Source organism: Medicago sativa, chromosome 5, assembly GCF_051527215.1.
Source record: "Medicago sativa cultivar Bolivia chromosome 5, Bolivia_mono, whole genome shotgun sequence".
Lineage (NCBI taxonomy): Eukaryota > Viridiplantae > Streptophyta > Magnoliopsida > Fabales > Fabaceae > Medicago > Medicago sativa.
This window is the reverse complement of record NC_140753.1, coordinates 26,788,554-26,808,843: the sequence shown is the minus strand read 5'-3', so window position 1 is coordinate 26,808,843 and position 20,290 is coordinate 26,788,554. Positions and strand designations below refer to the sequence as shown.

At 32.4% G+C, this 20,290-nt stretch overlaps 1 protein-coding gene and 1 long non-coding RNA gene across 3 annotated transcripts; both read left to right on the top strand.

Moving 5' to 3' along the window:
- The first annotated feature begins 9,029 nt into the window (after positions 1-9,029).
- LOC146921412 (uncharacterized) lies at positions 9,030-12,344 on the top strand. Its single transcript, XR_015012140.1, has 3 exons — positions 9,030-9,264; positions 10,511-10,599; positions 10,994-12,344. It is a non-coding gene; the product is annotated as an uncharacterized LOC146921412 (long non-coding RNA).
- Positions 12,345-12,725: 381 nt separating this feature from the next.
- LOC146921411 (Cyclophilin-like peptidyl-prolyl cis-trans isomerase family protein) lies at positions 12,726-19,372 on the top strand. Of its 2 annotated transcripts, XM_085714844.1 has the most exons (8): positions 12,726-12,912; positions 14,059-14,172; positions 14,296-14,444; positions 14,847-14,919; positions 14,998-15,087; positions 16,737-16,776; positions 18,976-19,058; positions 19,155-19,372. In XM_085714844.1, exons 1-8 carry the CDS (start codon positions 12,820-12,822, stop codon positions 19,173-19,175), a joined length of 663 nt encoding a protein of 220 aa, XP_085570970.1. In that variant the 5' UTR covers positions 12,726-12,819; the 3' UTR covers positions 19,176-19,372. The 2 variants fall into 2 exon arrangements, with proteins under 2 accessions (XP_085570970.1, XP_085570971.1); XM_085714845.1 differs by lacking the exon at positions 19,155-19,372 and having other exon boundaries at positions 18,743-19,012.
- The last annotated feature ends 918 nt before the right edge of the window (positions 19,373-20,290 follow it).

Genomic DNA, 20,290 nt, shown 5'->3' with positions numbered 1-20,290 from the left:
TGTTTTTTGTGGGGAACATAATGAGACAATTTCACACCTCTTTATGGAGTGTCATTGGTCAGAGCAGATATGGTTTGCTTCCTCTTTAGGTGTGGTATTTAATTCGCATGATTCCAGGTATGTTCCTTTTCATAAGTGGTTGGAGGAAAATATTATTGATGTCGATGAGGATATTATAGTCCATGTTTTGGCCTTGTGTTATGAGATATAGTGTGCTAGAAACAAGAAATGTTTTGAGGGGACTGATGTTGATGTGGCTGCCATTGTTCAAAAGGCACAAAGATCTATTGTGAATTTTAAGAGTGCTAGTACAGTGTTGGTGGAGACACTAAGTGGAGGTCCAATTTTGCCAATATCTGATGTTCATTGGACACCTCCTTTTAGTGGTTTCTATAAGCTTAATGTTGATGCAGCAGGTCCGATAGAGGGTGATAAGTGGGGTATTGGTGCTGTGGTGAGAGATAATGAAGGTGTTGTCGTTGGTGCTAGTTGCTGGCAAGTCTTTTCATCACCATATTCAGAGGTTGCAGAAGCTTTAGCTATGCGGAAGGGTTTGGAATTTGCAAAAGACATGTCTTTTCTAAATCTTATAGCAGAATCAGATGCTTCTAATGTGGTTTTAGCGTTGAATGCTCACCAACAATTTCCAAACTATGTTGGATCAATTATTCAAGATTGTATTAGTTTTAAGGGTAGTTTTTGTAGTTTAAATTTTTCGCATATTAGGCGTGAAGCCAACCAATGTGCTCATTATTTAGCACAATATGCTCTTAAGAATTTAGATTGCATATGGATTGAAGAAACTGCGCCTTGTATTTCTGCAGTCTCGACATTTGATTTATTGCCAGACTTTCATTAATGAAATTGTCTTTAACGTCAAAAAAAAAAAAGAGATTTTCCACTTGCATCCTGATATATATTTTTTTTATCAAATAGTTCAATGACTTGAGTCGAAAGTGAATAATTCGAAATTCAAACCCTGATCGTACATATTACAGTTAATGAAGCTATCAACCGAGTTATAATTACATGACTACATTGTGATAAGTAGTGTAAATGGGATAATTGATTCATTCATTTATGAAAGTAAGAGAAAAGTGTGCCTTAGTAGTATATCCATTGGAATTGAAGTTTGATCAACATATGCCTTTTCATTGATGCGTGGAGTGATCAAGTCAGAAAGGGAGTGACGGCCCTCTTATATTTTTGCACAATAATATACCAGCTACTATCATATAGTACTTCATTAATTAGTAGTATTACATATATTGGGAATAAAATTAAATGATATAGTAAAAAAATTTACAATTTTAATTATTTTTTATTATAATTTCTGATAAAGATAGTCTATACTTTTTTTTATGGCTACTGCAAGAGTAGATATAGGGGGCGGTTTTGACTGTTTATCATCATTAAAGCATTAAATGTATAGTTTTTGTACACCTTGTACCAACTATTCTATCAATGATATTTCATTTTGTCTCTTCAAGAAATAAACTTTTATTGATAGGTTTTTAATGAGCTTCTATTGTTGGATTATTAAGTTTAACTTCAACATTGTCAATTAGAAGCCTTTAGGTGAGAAATCATAAGAAGCTGGGGACCAGTTATTTGAGTTCCACGTATAGGTGATCAATCACGTGTTAAATTATTTTCTCCAAACTATAGTTATAGTAAAGACTTACTTCAGACATTTAAAAACCTCAACAATATATATAGTAATTTTCATTGAAACTTAGGTAGCTAATTGGTTAGGTCCAGAACATGAACAGATACTCTAGTAAGGAAATGTACAAAATAAAGGACATTGAATTCTTTAAAATTAGCTGAGTATATCGAATTCAAATTTTATCCAAATACTTTATAATTCTATAGATTTTTACATCCTTTCAACTTATAGAAAGAAAGAAGAAACTTAGTTAAGAAAAAAAAAATCAAATGTGCACAGTTGATAATAAGTGGTAAGAAAAGAAATCAGAAAATTTAAGGAGAAACTATAAAAGAAAGTAACTAATAATTTTCTATTTATCTTTAAAAAAAATAAAAATAAACTATTTAAACCCGTCAAATTCTTTTTAAGTTGCTCAAAAAAATATTTGAGTCTCTTAATACCAAACTAACTACGTGTTAATAAGTATTTTAAGGATATATATATATATATTGACTTTTGTAGAAAGATTAAAATTATTGAATGTCAAACATTAATTGAGCACATTTAAATTTTATATTCCTAAGAAAAAAGTGTGCCTTAGTAGTTGGATTATTTTTATTAATTAATTTGTAAATGCAACTCGTTTGTTAGCTTGATAGATATTGAATATAAGGGTTGGTGTTCGAATTTCGGATTCTCCACTTCGTTGTACTTATATTGTGTGAGTCTAACCTCTAAACTGCTTTAAAAAAAACAATTTAACAACTATTAGTAGTCCACAAAAATTGTTTTCATACTAAATAAAAAGAAGTAGCAAGATGTGAGGTGTTTTTAAGTTTAGCCAATGAATGAACAAGATTATAGAGGAGAGAGTTGCGTGCAAATTGAGGTTACAAGTAATGTGCATGGTAGTTGAAAGTGTTACCCACACAATTATACCTTTCTTTTTTCACTAACAATATTCCAAAAAAATTTATCAATTGATTTATACAACTCTTTCTTTTTTTGATCAATATTCCAGTATCTTTTATTTTAATTAATGAATTATATACCAATCTTTCTAAAACTGTAGGCCGACAAGTAAATTAGTGGTCTATCTGTGTCACTATGCCATGCCTAACATTATTAAACATCACTCTCATGCATTGCACACAATAATCAACCCACAGTGGTGCAATCTATCTATCCAACCCTACATATTCTGCTTCACCACATGGCCGGCCTTTACTCTCAAAATGCAAATCATTTTAATTAATAATTAGTTAGGCTTCATCAACACAAATGCAAATCATTTTAATAAATAATTAGTTAGGCTTAATTAAGAATATTGGTGGTTAATTAGTTAGTAGTTGTCCTTTTGGGTTATTAATAGGAGTATTTTTTTTCTATTCCTTTTGGGCAATGTTTCTAAAACGTGATTGATTATGTTGAAAAATGCTTTTCATAGGTCACAAAAAATGTGATGAGTTCATCTTAGTGATGATCATTTTTATTTTTATTTTTATTTATTTTTTGGTGTTCAAATGGTGAAAAAAAAGAATAATGCTCTCGTTTTTCTCTCTCTTTCTCTTGTTTTAAATCTTCACGTTTAAGCAACATTTATCTCTTCTCTTTTTCGCATCAAATAATTTGAATATGGAAAATGCTAAAATTTACTGAAGAATTGATGCAAGAAAGTGAAGAAAATGAGGTGGCATATTATGATTGGGCAAAACAATCTGATAACACGCACTTCATGTGTTGTTATCAATCCCATATTGTATAGCACGCGTTGAATACGTATTGCTAGTATCTTTCGTAAAGAATAACAGCACTCTTTAATGATTTTTTGTATTATTTTCTCATGGTTCCTTTCACCGTGAGAGGATCTTAGCCCATCTCCAAAACTTCAACTTAAAATATTACATTATTTGTAAACTACAATCAATTTCAACTTTTTTTAGAGGAAACAATTTCACCTTGTTAAAGTTTATCGTCAGGTAGACGTTTACATACTTTTACTTACAACTCAACTCAGTCAATAAATTTTGCATTTCCAACGGACGAATTGAAATACATGAAATTCGAAATATCAAACCATTCACTCATCAAATGGGTTTAAATTTTAACTTAAAAATTTTAGGTTTAATTTTCCGGTGCTAATTTCGATCGCCTGTTTAACTTAAAAAAAACAAGTGAAAGTCTAATTCTAAAATTTTAACCAATTCTTTCCATTGGCACTATTTTTTTTAATTATTATTATTATTATTATTATTATTATTATTATTATTATTATTATTATTATTATTATTAAAAAGGTCGTTTTCCTATTAAGAGTGCTTTTTGGTTGGAGATTTAGAAGTGAATTTGGATGTTTGACAACGTGTGAAAAGATAAGTGTGTCTATGTGGATACTAATTGCGATGTGTGGATAGTTGAAAGCCTTTTACTTTTCTAACTTTTTGGATAATCTTTTTTTGTCCACCCTAATTTTCTTCCCTTCTAGAACCAAAGGACGGCACGGCAATCACTACATTTAATTATTATTGTCATCATTTTTTAAGGGGTAATAATCACTTTGGTCCCTGAATGTGTAGCAAGTAGTCACAATAGTCCTTCAATGTATCAAAATTTCAAAATAGTCCTTGATTGTCCACTTTTTTAGTCAAAATAGTCCATAAAGCTTAATAATCCCTTAATACTCACAATAACTATTTTGATATATGGACTAAAATGATAATAAGTAAGTATGTATAAGGACTAATATGACAATAAGTAAGTCTATTGAAGGACTAATATGACAATATTAACGAAATATTTTAATATCAAGGACTATTTTGACTAACAAAGTGCATAATCAGGGACTATTTTGCAATTTCGACACATTGAGGGACTATTGTGACTACTCGTCACTCATTCAGGGACCAAAGTGACTATTTCCCCTTTCTTTAATGTTTAACTTTTCTTTTACTCTATTTGTTTAATGTTTATGGATATATAGATTTAATTGTAAAAATAAAAAAAAACTTGGATGTAACTAGTATAATTTAACGGTGACGATGTTATTAAGTTAACTAATGGTTCTGAAATGATAGTATTTCTTTGTTAACTTATGCCATTCTTTATAATGTTAACTTTTTGCTTGTTAAGTTTTTTTTTTGTTAATAAGCAAAAAGAAAATTTTCTTATATCAAAGAAAAAAACATCTCAAAGCACAATATATGCTATAAAGATATCAATACATAGCAAAATCAAAATGATCTACAAAGGACAAAACCTCATAAGAGCACCAAAAACAACAACAAAAATGTTAAAGAACTCATAAAAGAATAAATAATCTCGAACGCCAATATCACCAACTTAATGCCACCTGAACAAATCATGACAAAAGCTTCAGCAATGAAGAAAGAGAACTCCAAAGGAGAAGAGATAAACCTTCACCAAAATGGTACACTTCGAACACCTTTAACCAAATAAATTGCAATCGCATTAAGAAAAGTTAACTAATGGTGCAAATATTAATTTTAAGTTTAACTTTTGTTAAGAGTCATAAACAAAGTTAATTTTTGCTTTGAAATTCTAAGTGGTGCCATCGTGGGTTTCGTGTGCCCCAAGAGAATCCCCTTCCACTGCTTTTTCTTAAGGCCCCAAAGCCCAAATTGGATTATGGTTGACGTGAAATTCTTGAGTATTACTGTTTTGATATCTATTGTTTCTTAAAAATACATGGAAATGGTCAAAAATACTTCAGCGATAATTAACTATCGTTGACTTTAAAGGATAATTCCTGCAGTAATTAACTACCACGTGATTATTTGGTCATTTCCATGTGTTTCTAAGAAACAATGGATATCGAAACAACAATTTCTTAAATTCTTTGTGGCCATTTAATTTTGGCTTTATGTAGGTCAAAAGTCTAGCATGTTAAATGGAATATATATGTGAGTATGTATGTAAGTAAAGTAAGCATCCATCATCACTATCCATATTTGCAAGGAAAATATAACATGCACGCTTTACATTTTGGTTACGCCATCCTTTGAATAACAAAAGGAAAAGTCCTTTTAATTCCACCATCCTATTGAAATTAAGTCGTACACGAAATTTAGTTTTTTGAAAAAAAAAGTGATCCATACGGTTCAAATGTTAAACTAAAATTATTCTCACTACCAAAAAAAAAAAACTAAAATTATTCTTCACGTAATTGAAAGTATGCCTCAATTTCATCTCCTTATATTGATTTTTTATAGTAAATTTACTTTTGATTTTCAAACAAATATAATACAAACAAAATTATATACTACTATCATATAACATCAGGTAAAACCAAGGAGTTGAACTCAAACGTTTAATTAGCTTCATCAAAAGACAAATCGTTCGAGAGAACGTGGGTTCGATTACTAATGAAAAATTTATTGTTCAAACTATACTTACCTCATGGTCGGACTCTAGATTATCAGGAAGTCTTTCCCTTGTATACAATCAAGTGGGTTGTTTCTTTCCTAAAAAAAGTGGGTTGTTTCTATCGACTAGTAGCCTGTTTGGATTTGATTTTTAAATCACGTTAGGATGAAATATCGCTTCCAAGACAAGAAAAAAGTGAAAATAAAGAAGCTAACTTTTGTAGCTTATGATAAAACGTGGTTTTTTTTCATTTTCACTGCTGTAGCAAACATGCTATAGGTTCATGTTTTTGACAAATCAATCTTTTTGTTCCTTTTAGGCTTGAAATTCTAGGCTTGTGGTTCATTCCAACTAGACAAATGCTTTTAGACCTATCAACCTCATTTGTCTTGTAGACTCGAAGCTTGAGATACTATGTATGATTCCAACTACATGGAGCTCATGCTCTCTAAGTAACCGTTCTTTTTTTTTCTTTTCCTTTTCATACTAGAAGTTAGACCTGGAAGGACATGTGTTATCACAACAAGACCAAGCTTAGTGTCCCCCCTCGGTTTACCCAAGTCCAGCTTGGTTAGCCTCTTTCTAGGACTTGGCTCAAATCACATGTATTCCCCAAGAAAGGTTTGATAAGACAATTAAGGGAATATATAATAGGAAAATATTTACCAGTTATTCCCTCTTCCATAATGATGACGTGTCAATCTTAAATGAGAGATGCACAACAAGAACAAGACATGTCTATATTAATTGTCCTTCAAAAAAAAAAGTCTATATTAATTGTGATTTTTCCTTTGGTCTAAATCCAAAAGTATTTTATTTGAAACATTTGAAGATAAATAGTTGCAATATTTTGTTTTAATTTGCTAGGTAAAATTGGAGCAAGGAAGGCCGTTGATCATTACTCTTCTCACTTATAAAATTGCTCATTTTCTTATTTATTAGTGGTAGTTAATTGTTGTTCGACATTTTTCAACGGCAGTAGCAATTAACTACTGATGGCATTTCGGTTTAATCGGTTTTAAAAGTGTCATCGACAGTTAACTACCGCTAAAAAATGTTGAGCGACAATTAACTACCGTTGATATAAGGGAATGAGTAATTTCGTAAGTGAGAAATGTAATTTTCAAGGTGCTTTGGAAATAATGTTGCGCTTTTATTTCATAAAGAAAAACAATGTTGGGCTTGTGGGCCAAAATGTAATAGCATTAGGAAAATTGTTCTTTAAACTTCTAAAATTGCTTTCACTCACACAAAAATTATCTTAATACCACGTTCACTCCTAAACTAAATGTTAAGAAGCGAACAGCAGTTAACTACCGTTTGAGGTATTGAAGGTAATTTTGACCACATGAGAGTAATTTCATAAGTTTAAAGAACAATTGTCTAGCATCAGTTGGATGATCATTTCTTTTTTCACCCCAAACACTTCTCAGAGGTCCCTGCTTTGTCTAAATTTTAGAATCCGAATTTTTACACCGAATTCTAAAATTAAGATAACCTATGGACCGTTAAAAAGTGTTGGGTATGAAAAGAAATTATCTCTTGGAATGAGGTTCATGTTCTATTTGAACAAAGAATAAAATGTTTTATAAAATAAAAATAGAATATAATAGAATTGTTTTTGACGGACATGATTGAAATGAAATTGATTGAGAAATGTGCTAAATACCAAACATTTATTCAAAGAATAAAGTTTTCATTCATTGGCACTCCTGGCCAAAATGTGATCACAAGAACATATGCCAACCCTTTTCTTAATGGAAGAAATTCCACATCTACTTGCAAAGAATCTTGCTTGGGTTTCTATTTGCGCACTTAAATTAGCATATTCTAAGGGGAAAGAAGGAACTATTATGTAGTCTTATCTTATGTTTAGTGAACAGTTGATACCAATGATTGACAATTTTATGTTCATAGGATTTGTTTGAGTAATTGTGCCAATCGTTTGACTTTTTAGAAATAATTTCAACAAATAAAACAAGTTGGTACAAACCAAAATTAGTCGATTTGATTTGATTTTTACGATATTTTTCACGAAATCAGAACAAACCAATTCGTTTTTCTTTTTTTAAGAAGTTAAATTAGCTCAACCAAATTGATAAGGCGAGAAATTGAACTTAAAACCTTAAAAAAGAAGTACACTCATAGATATCAAACCAATACCACCAGATCAACCCAAATGATTTAACCAAATTGTGTTTCCTTCAAATCAAACATATGAAGGACATGTTAGTTTAATTCAAACAAAATGATATTTTAAATTTAAGAAGCTTAACATTAAAAATCTTAAAATATTTTTTTTTTCAAACATCATAAGACTTTTTATACTATTAAAGCAAATGTATAAACTAAAAGGAGAAAAATAATATATATAATTAAAAAATATATAAATAAACATATTAATTAAGTTAACTTATACTATTAATAATCCTTCATATGTTTGTAATATTGTGCTTATTGATTTACTAGTTTGTTCACCATCCTCTTAGAGTGGTGTTTAAGTGCATCTATCGTAAAACTGGGAGGCCAACGGTTCTATTAATTACTATCATTTCTATATTGTAATATCGAACCTAAACATTAGCATCTACCGAAAATTAAGGCTAAGGCCTATAAGATAAAGGTCAGGTTCCTTTAATATTACTTTTCTGCTTATCAAAGTCTTCATAATTATCATTCGTTATTGAAGAGTGAAGACATACTGAGGGTGGGGTTCTTCTCCAATTATTTACTTGTATGTTTTCTCTAATATAATTTTCTGTGAACATGAAATAAAAATCTTAAAAAGTGAAAAATAGGTTTACAAATGAATGTCTGTAGAAATTAAACATTTAAGTTAAATAAAAAAAAATGGAGTGAAAAGTAGGGTTTACAAACATCTAGTAAATGGATGCCAATAGAAACCTTGAAGAAGGCTGAAGTTCTCCAATTGGAATTTTGCTTTTCCCACTTCAAAAAATGCTTAAAAACACCAGGAAATTACTAATATAATCCCAACGACAGTTAGCTGCCGCCGGTTATCTTACAACCGTGGTAGCAGCCGTTGTGCATGAAACTTGCTGATAATAGCAACCTACTCCTGTATCACTATTCCATCGTCACCTTTTTTTTTCTTTCCCTCTTCCATAAAAACCCCCAAATCAATTTTTTTTCTTTCCACAATCCTTCTCCAAAACCATTGGAGCACCAATCCTAGAAGGTTCCAGCAAACATTTGACGTTAAAAAACAGGTAATGCATCTTTTAACCCGTTTACATTTGTAGATTCTTCTGTCATTTCTTCGTTTTTTCTGACATGCAACATAGTGGTACCTAACTACCGCTGACTTAGCAGCAAGTAACTGCGGTTGCAGCCCTTGCAAATTGCTCAGTCACTGCCTATTTATTATTTTTTTTAGAATTATTTTTGAATTAAATGTTATTGCAATAGTATGTTGTTTATTTATAGTTATGTGTTGTTTATCTAGAGTTGTGGTTGAAAACGCGGATGATGATCCGATTGAGACAAACTTATTTTTTTGATAATTCCGAAGAGTTCGCACCGTCTAAGGTTGAAACCAAACTAAATATTGATGGAGCTTCCGTTCATTTTAAAGCTTCATATGTTGACTCCGTGTCACCCCACTTGGTGTCAAAGAAGTTGACACGACTTTTTTCTTTTCAGACGAAGTTAAATGGAAAGATAGAGACGGCTTACTTAATTGGGTACATCGTGAAACAAATAGGGCAGGATTTACAATTGTTATACGTAGATCCAATTTGAAGAATCCAATGTTGCAATTGTTGTGTGAAAGGAGTGGTGATCAAAAAACATCAAAAAAAGATTGAAGCATGAAGCAACAAGCTCGGGAAAATGTGAGTGTATGTTCATGCTGCGTGAATATCCTAGTATGGAAACAAATGATTGAAGATTGCATATTTTTAATGGAGTTCACAACCATGAGATGAAGCCAAGTTTTGAAGGACCCATACTTGTGGGTATAATAAGGGAGGATGACAAGAAGATTGTACATGACTTGACCAAGAGTTTGGTGCAACCAAAAAATATTTTGATAAATTTGAAGGGAAAAAGACCAAAGAGCATGACAAATATAAAACAAGTATACAATGAAAGTGAAAATCCAAGATATACATAGATTGTTATCACTATATGCAAGTATACATAGATTTTTATCATAGTAATCTATAACAAAAGGTTGAATTGTCGATAAAAATCAAAGATGAAACAAGGCAGTCTCTAGTTTTGTAGTTTTAATGTATAATAGTCAAATTAAATTGAAGATAAAAAAAATTGTCTATTTTTTGTTTGTTTTGTAATTCAACATTTTTAGTAGTAATATTTAGAAGCAACTAGATAAACTTCTTGGTTTATTTTAGATATTTCCAACCTAACCATTAGAATACTAATAATACCATTGATCTTGTTTTTCTTGTACGACTGTATGATTAATTTTCTATTAACTATGTACAATTGAAGCAATCACTCAAAGAAGAAAATCAAGAAGAAAAAGGATGACAGAGGAAAAGGATCAACTCCAGTAAATCAAAAATGAAATGCATATTGTGGTAAGTAGAAAAATACTTAAGTTTTTTTGGCATCTGTAAAATCTTCCAATAGCTAGTAGAAAATATTGTTAATTTACTAAATTGATGGCCATGATATGTTATTATGAAGTAAATATTAGTGTTTAAAATCGAAATGAATCTAAAGATTTTTTTATGCTTATGAATTTAACGGTTAATAGGGTGAGTTTTGAGTCAATATTCTCTAACTAGGAAGTCTAATAAGTTCAAAATCTAATTCAATTCTAAAAACATTGGGTAATAAATTTGTCTGTAAAAAATATGAAACACAATTAGCATAATTTATAATTTATGATTTATTGATTGAGATAACAGAATATCTTATAGACTTGCCAAAACCCTTGTTTGACAATAATTTTTATCGTGTATATTTCAGGTCCAAAAATATGAAGGGAATGCGCAACAGTGGAGAATAATTAGCTTGACAAAAGCTTTTGAACCTTAATCTATTTTATGATATTTTTAAACTCTTCTATCTCATATTTAACTTTGGTTTATGTTAATTTCCTTTGTTTTGACACTTTACCAACCGATTATACTAGTTTGTTAAACTTGTCTGTGCTTTTTTAAATCCTGTAAAGTGGACATAGAACTTAGACTGCTTTATAAATTTGCTTGTTAATTTTTATTAAATTAATTCTTGATGTGTGTGTATATACTGGCACAACCCAATACATTGATCCATATTAGAAAAATCTAGTGGGTGAAAACAACCAAGTTGGGCTTTCTCTCATTTGAGTTTTGTGTCAAGAAAATTGAAAGTTAATTACTTGGTTTAAAGTGATTTTCAAGTTCCAATTTTTTTAGGAACTTTCTCTACTCCTTTTTTTTTTTTTGAAAACAGGTTATCCTTCACACACAACTGAAGAGACTAATTTTTTGAGCCTTTTGGAATGCAGATGATCAATAAAATCATCCTAAGAGTTCTAACGCTCCACTCCCCTCAAGTGATTGTGAACCCACTATAATATTGATCTCTCCCCCTCCCCAGTAGTTACTCCAAGGTATCCCCATAACATGAGCCCATTGAGTCTTCTTTAGAACCTAACACTGGAATCGTAAATGAGATAACTAGGTTTTTACTAGGGTTGTGCTACCTTTCAAATGGCCGACTCTAGCAATTAGATGTGGTTTTTGGAAATTTTACCCCATACTCCTATATTTATTATACCTTCACCCCAAAGAAACACTTATAATTCCAATTTTACCCTTTTTGCCATTCAATTTTTTTTTACAAATTTATTTTTCACCCTTACTTTCAACTATTTTTGTCCTGTTCCACAATATTTTGAAGTCATCTGGTCTATTTTCATGGTCATTTTTACCTTAAACTTCCAAAAGTAATAAAAAAAGCCTAATACTTGTACCTTATGATCGTACACCAATTCCCCCCTTATGACTTTGCTTTCTCTCTCCCTCTTTTTTTTTGTTTCTTTGTTTTTGTTATGATTTTGTTGTCCTCTCTCCTCCACTTTGTAGCCTTTATTGTAATTCTTTGACCATCGATCTCTCGTTTTCTTCTTCGGGTTACTATCATTGTTGTTGTTAACTGAGCCCCCGTCTCTCAAGAGGAAAGTGTGGCGGCCAATGATAGGTATGTATTCAAATGCTGGGCCTCTAGAAACACATCACAATGCTCGACCGACTTGGGGATGCCTTCCTCTTCGATGAAGAAAGTCTCTCTTTTTGGTAATAGGGGAGGGTGATCAACTTTAAGGCAATTACTGGTACGAATCTCTCTTCCTGGGTTTTTATCTTTTCTCTCGTATCACATTTGTAAAGTTTTAGTAAAATTGGACCATGCGTAAATTATTCAAAGAGAAGGACAATTTCTTTGAAACATAACAACAACAAATCATTTGATTAATCCACTTGGGTTGACCTGATAGTATTGTCTTAGGATCTAGGAGTGTGATTTTCCAAAAAGTCTCAAGTTCGATTCTCTTCAACCAATTTAGGTGGACTAATTTAGCTTGAAACAAAGGTCGTAGATTTTTAAGGACGAAAAAATATATTTAACAATTTTATTTGTAAGAGAATTAAAATCTTACTAGAAAAATAAAAATATTTTAAAAGGTTAAAACTACTAGTTACATATGCAGTACCTCACCTCAGACAGTCCTGCTACGACCAACCGATCAAACAAAAGCTTCAGATTTCTGAATTTCCGACGGTTGACTTCAATTTCCGACGTTGGTTGAAATGTTGAGCCTAAGATTCATTCTTTTGTTGGCTTTTGCATTTTTGATTTCTTCTTTTGAACCCCAAATGGGATCAACCCGTGTCGTCTTTCAGGTTTTCTTCACTTTTTTACTTGTAATTGTTTCAATTTGTAGTAAAAGTTCAAAGAGTGAATAGCGTTTAATCCATTTCGAGTGCTTCCATGGTTATCTGTTAGTTTTTGAGTGATTGAAAAGCTCAAACTTTGGACCCCATTTTGTTGATTCAGAAAATTTAGAAGATCTTAGTTAGTTATATTCGGTATGAGTGAAAATTTGAATCAAGTAGTTCAATCAGTGGGCTGATGGTGTAGGTTGAGACCTTGAAGTGTGCTCCTCGCAAGGTCTCAGGGTTTGAATCTTAGTGCTAGTTAGTTTATGTGGACACACCCCCTCATGCCCAACACTATTGGGCATGGTGCGTGGATAGGTAGGTTGCCCGAATTGATATGCTCTGATACCATGTTGAAAATTGGGGCTCACTCATCCTTATAAAACCAGCTTGTAATGCGAGGATTAAGTTGGGGCTCACTCATCCTTATAAAACCGGCTTGTAAGGCGAGGATTAAGGAGTGTCTCTCTTTGTATAGTCTTATCAAGAGTTCTATCTTTTCAATGTGGGACTTGAGTTTTTGTAAGTACAAAGTTTGATATGGTTTTAAATGGGCCCCGCTAGTGGACGGTGGGATTGATCCTCGAGATTAGTCGGTCCTTAGGTCAGATATCGATAATTAAAAAAAAGGTAGCTCAAATGGTGAAAAAAAATCCCATCTTGCTATGCAAATTGTTTCTTTCCATTGATATCAATTTTATTGTTGGTTTTGGTGCTATTAGAATAAACAACTTATTTATGTGCGTATAGCATAAACGCTTATCATATAAGTATTTATGTATAAGCTATTTTTATAACAAAAGATAAAATAAAGTCAAAATATTTTCATATAAACTATAAGTTGTTTTCATAACCTATATAAGCTATTTGCGATGTAAAAGTTAGTTACATATTAGTTAGATTGATTAGGAGTTGGTTGGTCTAATTGGCTGTATATGCCTCAAAGTACTACTTGATGTAACAACAACTCTCTCATAATCAATATTATTCCATTTCACTTTTCTACACTTTTGTCTCACTTATGAGTTCTATCAAGAATTGTAATATAAGCTACCAGTTGAAAAATGTTTATGAACTTGTCAACTCAAGTTCTTGTGTTCGTGAATGCAGACAAATTATGGAGATATTGAGTTTGGTTTCTATCCAACTGTTGCACCCAAAACAGTTGACCACATTTTCAAGCTTGTGAGACTTGGAGGCTATAACACCAATCATTTCTTTCGGGTACTGTTCTCATCTAAACAATTACAAAGCAATTGAGCGTTGATTATTTATAAAGTTGTTTGGTGTGACTTTAGTATTGCTGTTGCAGTGAAAGTGAATGGTTTTGGTTAATTCAATGCTTAGGTAGATAAGGGATTTGTAGCCCAAGTAGCAGATGTTGCGAATGGAAGATCTGCTCCCATGAATGAGGAACAAAGAAGAGAAGCTGAAAAGACAGTTGTTGGTGAATTTAGCGATGTCAAACATGTCCGGGGTATTCTTTCCATGGGAAGGTTAGGTTTCTTATGATGGTGATTGTTGGTTGTAACCTTATTTCTTTTCGAGTTCTTGGTTTTGTGTTGTTGTCGTTTCTCTTTTGTTCATCATTAAGTTGCATATATGGTTTTACAAGTACTAGATTTAACTTCAGTTCAAGTATTGATTTCTATGCTTGAATGTAAAATTAAAATATTTTCACCTGCTAGTTGCTTAATTTTGATGTAATGTTCTTGCTATATTGCATTGAGTCATTTTCAACAATCATATTAGAGCTCATTTGAGCTTCACACTGCTGCGGTTTTAATGCTATTAAATGTGCATGCACACACATATCATGCTCAACATTTCTGAAACTATTTTCACCTTTGGTTTGAGCAATTGTTGGAAGACCTAATGAATGCAGTTTGTTCTTATAGGCATGACGATCCAGATAGTGGTGGATCCTCTTTTTCAATGTTGCTGGGAAATTCTCCTCATCTTGATGGAAAGGTGAGGTAACTATAAACTCCAAACATTTCGGAGGATTCTATTTTGTAATTGATATGCTGATATAACAGCTGTTTTCAGTATGCAATATTTGGAAAAGTTACTAAAGGTGACGATACATTGACAAAGCTTGAGCAACTACCCACCCGTAAAGAAGGAATATTTGTCATGGTATACTCGAAAATCTTATCTTTCTTGTGTATTGCTCCTTTTCCCCCTTCATTTAATGTTCAGTCATTGTTTAAATGAATTTACATTTCTTGGAAGTTCATAGATGATAGATTTTTGCATGCTTTGATTGTTTACTTTGAGGTGAAAGCAAGGGGCAGAGATGGAGAGCCTGAGACTTGTGTTTTTGGGAGAAAGGAAAAGGGGGGCGGGAAATCCTTAGAATTTGAATGCATATATATAACATCCAACTTTTGTAGTCTAAAATATAAACAAATTTGAACTACTTTGATACTATTTAATGGCATAACCATTCAACTTATTTTGAATTTATGATTCCAATTACCTTTTATTCTCATGAAAAACAAGTTTCAATTTAGTGTAATTTGGACAATACACATATTTTTATTATATGAAGTAACTTAAGTGATATTTACTAATTTTCTTAAAGTGTGTGAGTTTTTATTTTTTATTTTTTACTTATATTCAAGACCTGTAGGAGTATATAGTAATGAGAGATGCTAGCGTCAACGGCTCATGCACTCTCTCTTGGACACTCTCCCAATCCTAAAGCCCGACACCCACTTTCATAACCCTTGTAATTGGCAACCGGTTTAATCTTTTCCCCTCATCTCACCATCTTTCTCAAACTGGATACCACTGACACCACCATTCCTCAACTTCACCCACCACAAATTACCCCACAACACCTTGCACCCTTCCCCTGAATAAGAGGGAAGATACTTTCACAAGATCTTATGAAGTCTTGGTTGTAATATGTGTCTTCCTCAATCACTACAGTATCCCTGTTACAAATCTCACTACCATCCCTCTTATCTCATTCAAGCTTTCTCCTGTTTACTCAACCATCGAAACCCATTTTTGTTTTCATCAAAAGAAAGGAAAAAGAAAACCCATTTTTAGTTCAATGCCAACTCGTGCCTGTCAATTGCCATAACATTGAGTTTTTCTCCATAGAGTTTTAGAAGAAAAAGAAGAAAGGACAAACACAAAGGCTGCGTGACATTGCTTTTAGGTTTTTTTGTTTTGTTTTTGGAATAACATTGTTTTTAGGTTTTAATAATAAAAATCCTTAAAATTATAGACACAAGTAGAATTGGTCACCTGGTACATCGTTTAATAAGTAGGCGACGTTGCTGCATTCGTTGAGCGAGTGTTATTAGGAGTGACTGAGAGAGTGACCCTAGCAATGCTCATATAGTAATATGTAGCTTAAATTGAGGGTGGTTTATTAGAGAATATTTCAGAAAACTATAATCAAATGACAGCAAACGTTTGTGTTTATCTGAGCATGAAGTGAATAACTATAAATCAGTATTTCAAATATTTCGTATGCTTATGACTTTTTGTGAATGCTAAGTTAGCATCATATGTTTTGTAACTTATTGGCTTTACCTCCAACTTTCAAGTATCTCTTATGCAATCAGTAATTTTGAACTCTCAAATTTGACTGTTACATTTTGAAGAGAACATGAAGGGGCATCTAACTTGCGTCTCTGTAGTTGCTATCTGTTTCATGGATTGATTTATAGTTGGATTTCTATCAGAACAAATGCGCACATGCTTAGCATTTGTTCTTTTATTTTTAAGTTTTTTAGTGTACTTATATCATATTGTTTTCCCTTTTCCAGCCAACGGAGCGCATCACTATCCTCTCATCATATTACTATGGTAAGAATCTTTCAACCATAAGTCTGTTTTTAGAGAAAACCGGAAAAACAAAAATATTTATCTTTGTGGCTATTAAGTTGAACTAAACATTTATTCCCTATAGTTTCATCTGATTTGAAATTTTCTCCCCAATAGTATTTTTATTTGAGCATCAACCCTGCCCTGCATTGTGTTAGGGACCAATATTTTGAAAATTTGAAACAAAGTGATCAAATCTTTATAGAAATTTGAGTCCAAGACCTTTATAAAAATGTAACATATGGTCCAAATTGAAGCCTAATTGTCGGTAAAAATCCAACAAATTGGAACTTGAGAGTCTGATATCCAAAATAATATAATATAGGGACCATTGATATAAAAATCAGAGCGAAACTAACTATGGATTAACTGTCTTATAATATTTTTGTACATGGCCAATTAAGTGAAAGGATTTGAAAAAGATTACAACAACCAAAACAAATTGGAATGGATAAAGATCTACGAGTGATCACACAACAGATCCACTAGAGACTCCCAAATCCACCAAAATTCCCAGTAACATGTATTGCACTCAGAAAGCCACTGACCGACTCTAATACAAACCACTCAAATACAAATCAACATAAGGATACAATAAACCAAAATACCGGAATTTTCTTCTCACCATAACTGCACTGACAACAAAATCACAACCAGTATAATAAGACATAGCACATGCTTAAACAAAGTTGCAACCAAAAACTTGTTCCCTAGGGTGTGTTTGCAAGTTGGTTTTTGGAAGGTTTGGGAGGGGAAGATTTTGGAGGGTTAAGTCTATATTTTGATATATATTTGATATTTAAAAATAAATAAATATAAAGAACAACATGATATCAAACCCAACTTGCAAACACACCTTAAAGAACAAGCAACACAGCCGAGCCATTCCCCCAACTAAAAACTCAGCTTCTAACAGAACCTCTTGCTGCCAAGCACCGTAAAGGGTGAGTGCACCATTGATGTAAAGCATAGCAAAAACCTTTAGTGTTAGTTTTCAACCAACACCAAACCAAAAAAAATTCCTCTCCAAAGGCCGATCTCCGCCATTACTACTGATTAAGCACACCATATTGGATGTTTTATACATACACCCAGAGAAAGGGTGGAATATGCAATAAAAACTCCCCAATGCTCTCAGATGGGGATAAGTCGTTTTAAGCTATTTTAAGATAGGACCTGTGCCCGTGGAAGCCATAATCTAACTCAAACAAACCTGGATGAGGCTTAACAATGACCAAAGATTCAAAACACTCTAGGCCGTTCTCCACTTTCCAGAGTCTATTAATATAGATGATCTCTCAACCATTACCGGTATAGACCTCCAACCATAGCCATTTCCAAATACAACTATGTTCCCATCACACGACCCTTCAGAACTCCTTTAGTAGTGAGAGACAAAATCCCTATTGTGTAAGATGGGTTCAGTAGAACTGGACCAAGATTCCCTGCAGTCAGAGAAATCTTGTAGCACACAGCCAGTATTTTCAGAGCCGTCCGATCATTAAAGTTCGGAATTTTTAAATTGGTAATATGAAAACCAAATCTGCATTTTTCTAGACTATCCGATCAAGATTGGACTGCTCTGAACACACTGACTGTGTGAATGTGGCTTTCTAATGACTGTAGGGAATCCGCTTTGAGTTGAACCATTCCTTCACTCCGGTATGCACACCGCTCATGTCACAGCTATCTCCATATACCTAATCTAACTTGAGCATTAGAGCTATACCTACCCCTTTGGCTTTTCCGTTCACGATATATTCATTGTTTCTTGCAAGAAAGCAAGTCACGATAGTGGATATATTTGCCCAAATTTGAACAATAATGAGATAAAAAATCGTCCTTAGTTATTTGAGTAACAGGTTTTAATCTTTTATCATGTGCTTGGCCTTCTTTTACTATATGGACAAATAGATGTATAACACACCATCTCGTCTTGGCTATCTAGTTATAATTTGGTTGCGGGGGTTGAATAGTTCAACTAGTTTAAGCTAAAGTTTGAAGAGCCGGAGGAGATCAATGACTAGATATCAATTTCTATTGAGATAACAACTAAAGCATTTGCTGTTAAAAAAAGGTTACATCGGCGTTGTTTCTCTTTGTTCTTTTACCGAAATCTTTGTTGTGAGTTGGTTTCTTTTGTTTCCCGTTTTAAATCTTGCTTGTTGCATTTGTTGTTAGACACGGAGGCAGAAACTTGTGAGCAAGAAAGATCAGTTTTGAAGCGTAGATTAGCTGCATCAGCCATTGAAGTTGAAAGACAGGTAATAAATGCGACCAAATTCAAGACGTAAGTCATAAGCTAATACCATATTGTTTGTTCCACTGGTTAACACATTATATATTTTTTTGCTTTGCAGAGAATGAAATGCTTCCCCTAATAGAAGCACGTAGAATATGGAGTTGGAATGAATGTTATATTGCTTTATTCGATTTTTGTATACTGTCCAAGAGAAATACTATATGATATCCAGATATTGGTGTTTGTTAAGAATGAGATATGAGAAATTATTCTAAACATGCAAAAACATGAACAATAGCAGCTCAATATAAAAGGCTAAAAGTTGTTGAAATGAAAGACTGGGACACTTATTTTTTCTTTTTTGGTACAAAAGAAGGCCTAAGCTCGGAAAAAACAAAACTAAGAAGCTAGACGAGTACTCTTAGGCATGCAAGCCTTAGAAATATCATCAAAAAACAAACTATGGAGATCATTAGGAGGAGATTCCACCACGTAAGTATAAAAAATCCAAAGATAAATTGTAATTAGCAAGCTAATCAGCATTTCGGTTTTCCTCGTGCAAATTATAACGAACTCGGACCTGGCAAACCAAAATTGCGAATAGAAATGCTTGAAAATTAAATTCTGGAATATAAATGGTAAGAAATTAAAAGTTTTGACTTGAGATGTTAATTGCTTAATTTTAAAGGAAATGAAAGACATTAGGGTGCGTTTGTTTCGAGTTACATTCATAGATTTCTGAGAATAAAATGATAGAAATATACATGTCTATGTTTGTTACAAGTTTACTAAATTTTATTCCCGAGTATAAAATGTTCTTGATAATAGAAAAAATTCCCCAAAGAAAATGATGAGAATAAAGTTCCCACGAAGATGAGAATAAATTCATGTGTAACTACCTATTATAATCCGTATTTTTATGGTTCATATAGGAATATTAAAATGTTAACCAAACATCTTTTTATCTAAATACCTTGGAATAAAATTCCTATCTTTATATTCCAAGAAATGTTATTCCTAGGAATAAATTTGGTAAACTTGAAACAAACACACCCTTAGACTCTTTTAGTTGGTCAAGTAGCGGCTAAAGCTGACATATATTAAATGTGAAGAAGTGGAGTATCTCGGATTCGAACATCAGCCCTACAAATATTATACAATGTCTCTACAAGTGATATAAGCTCATATGGACGTACATTCGTAGACTCTTATAGCTTGAATTCAGTTTAAGAATGAGATTCGGAACATAAGTAT

Excerpts from the sequence above, each read along its gene's own strand:
- LOC146921411 (XM_085714844.1), top strand. The coding sequence starts at position 12,820 with ATGTTGAGCCTAAGATTCATTCTTTTGTTGGCTTTTGCATTTTTGATT. Across the intron at positions 14,920-14,997 it reads CTCCTCATCTTGATGGAAAG|TATGCAATATTTGGAAAAGT; the intron begins GTGAGGTAACTA and ends AGCTGTTTTCAG. Across the intron at positions 16,777-18,975 it reads CCTCTCATCATATTACTATG|ACACGGAGGCAGAAACTTGT; the intron begins GTAAGAATCTTT and ends ATTTGTTGTTAG.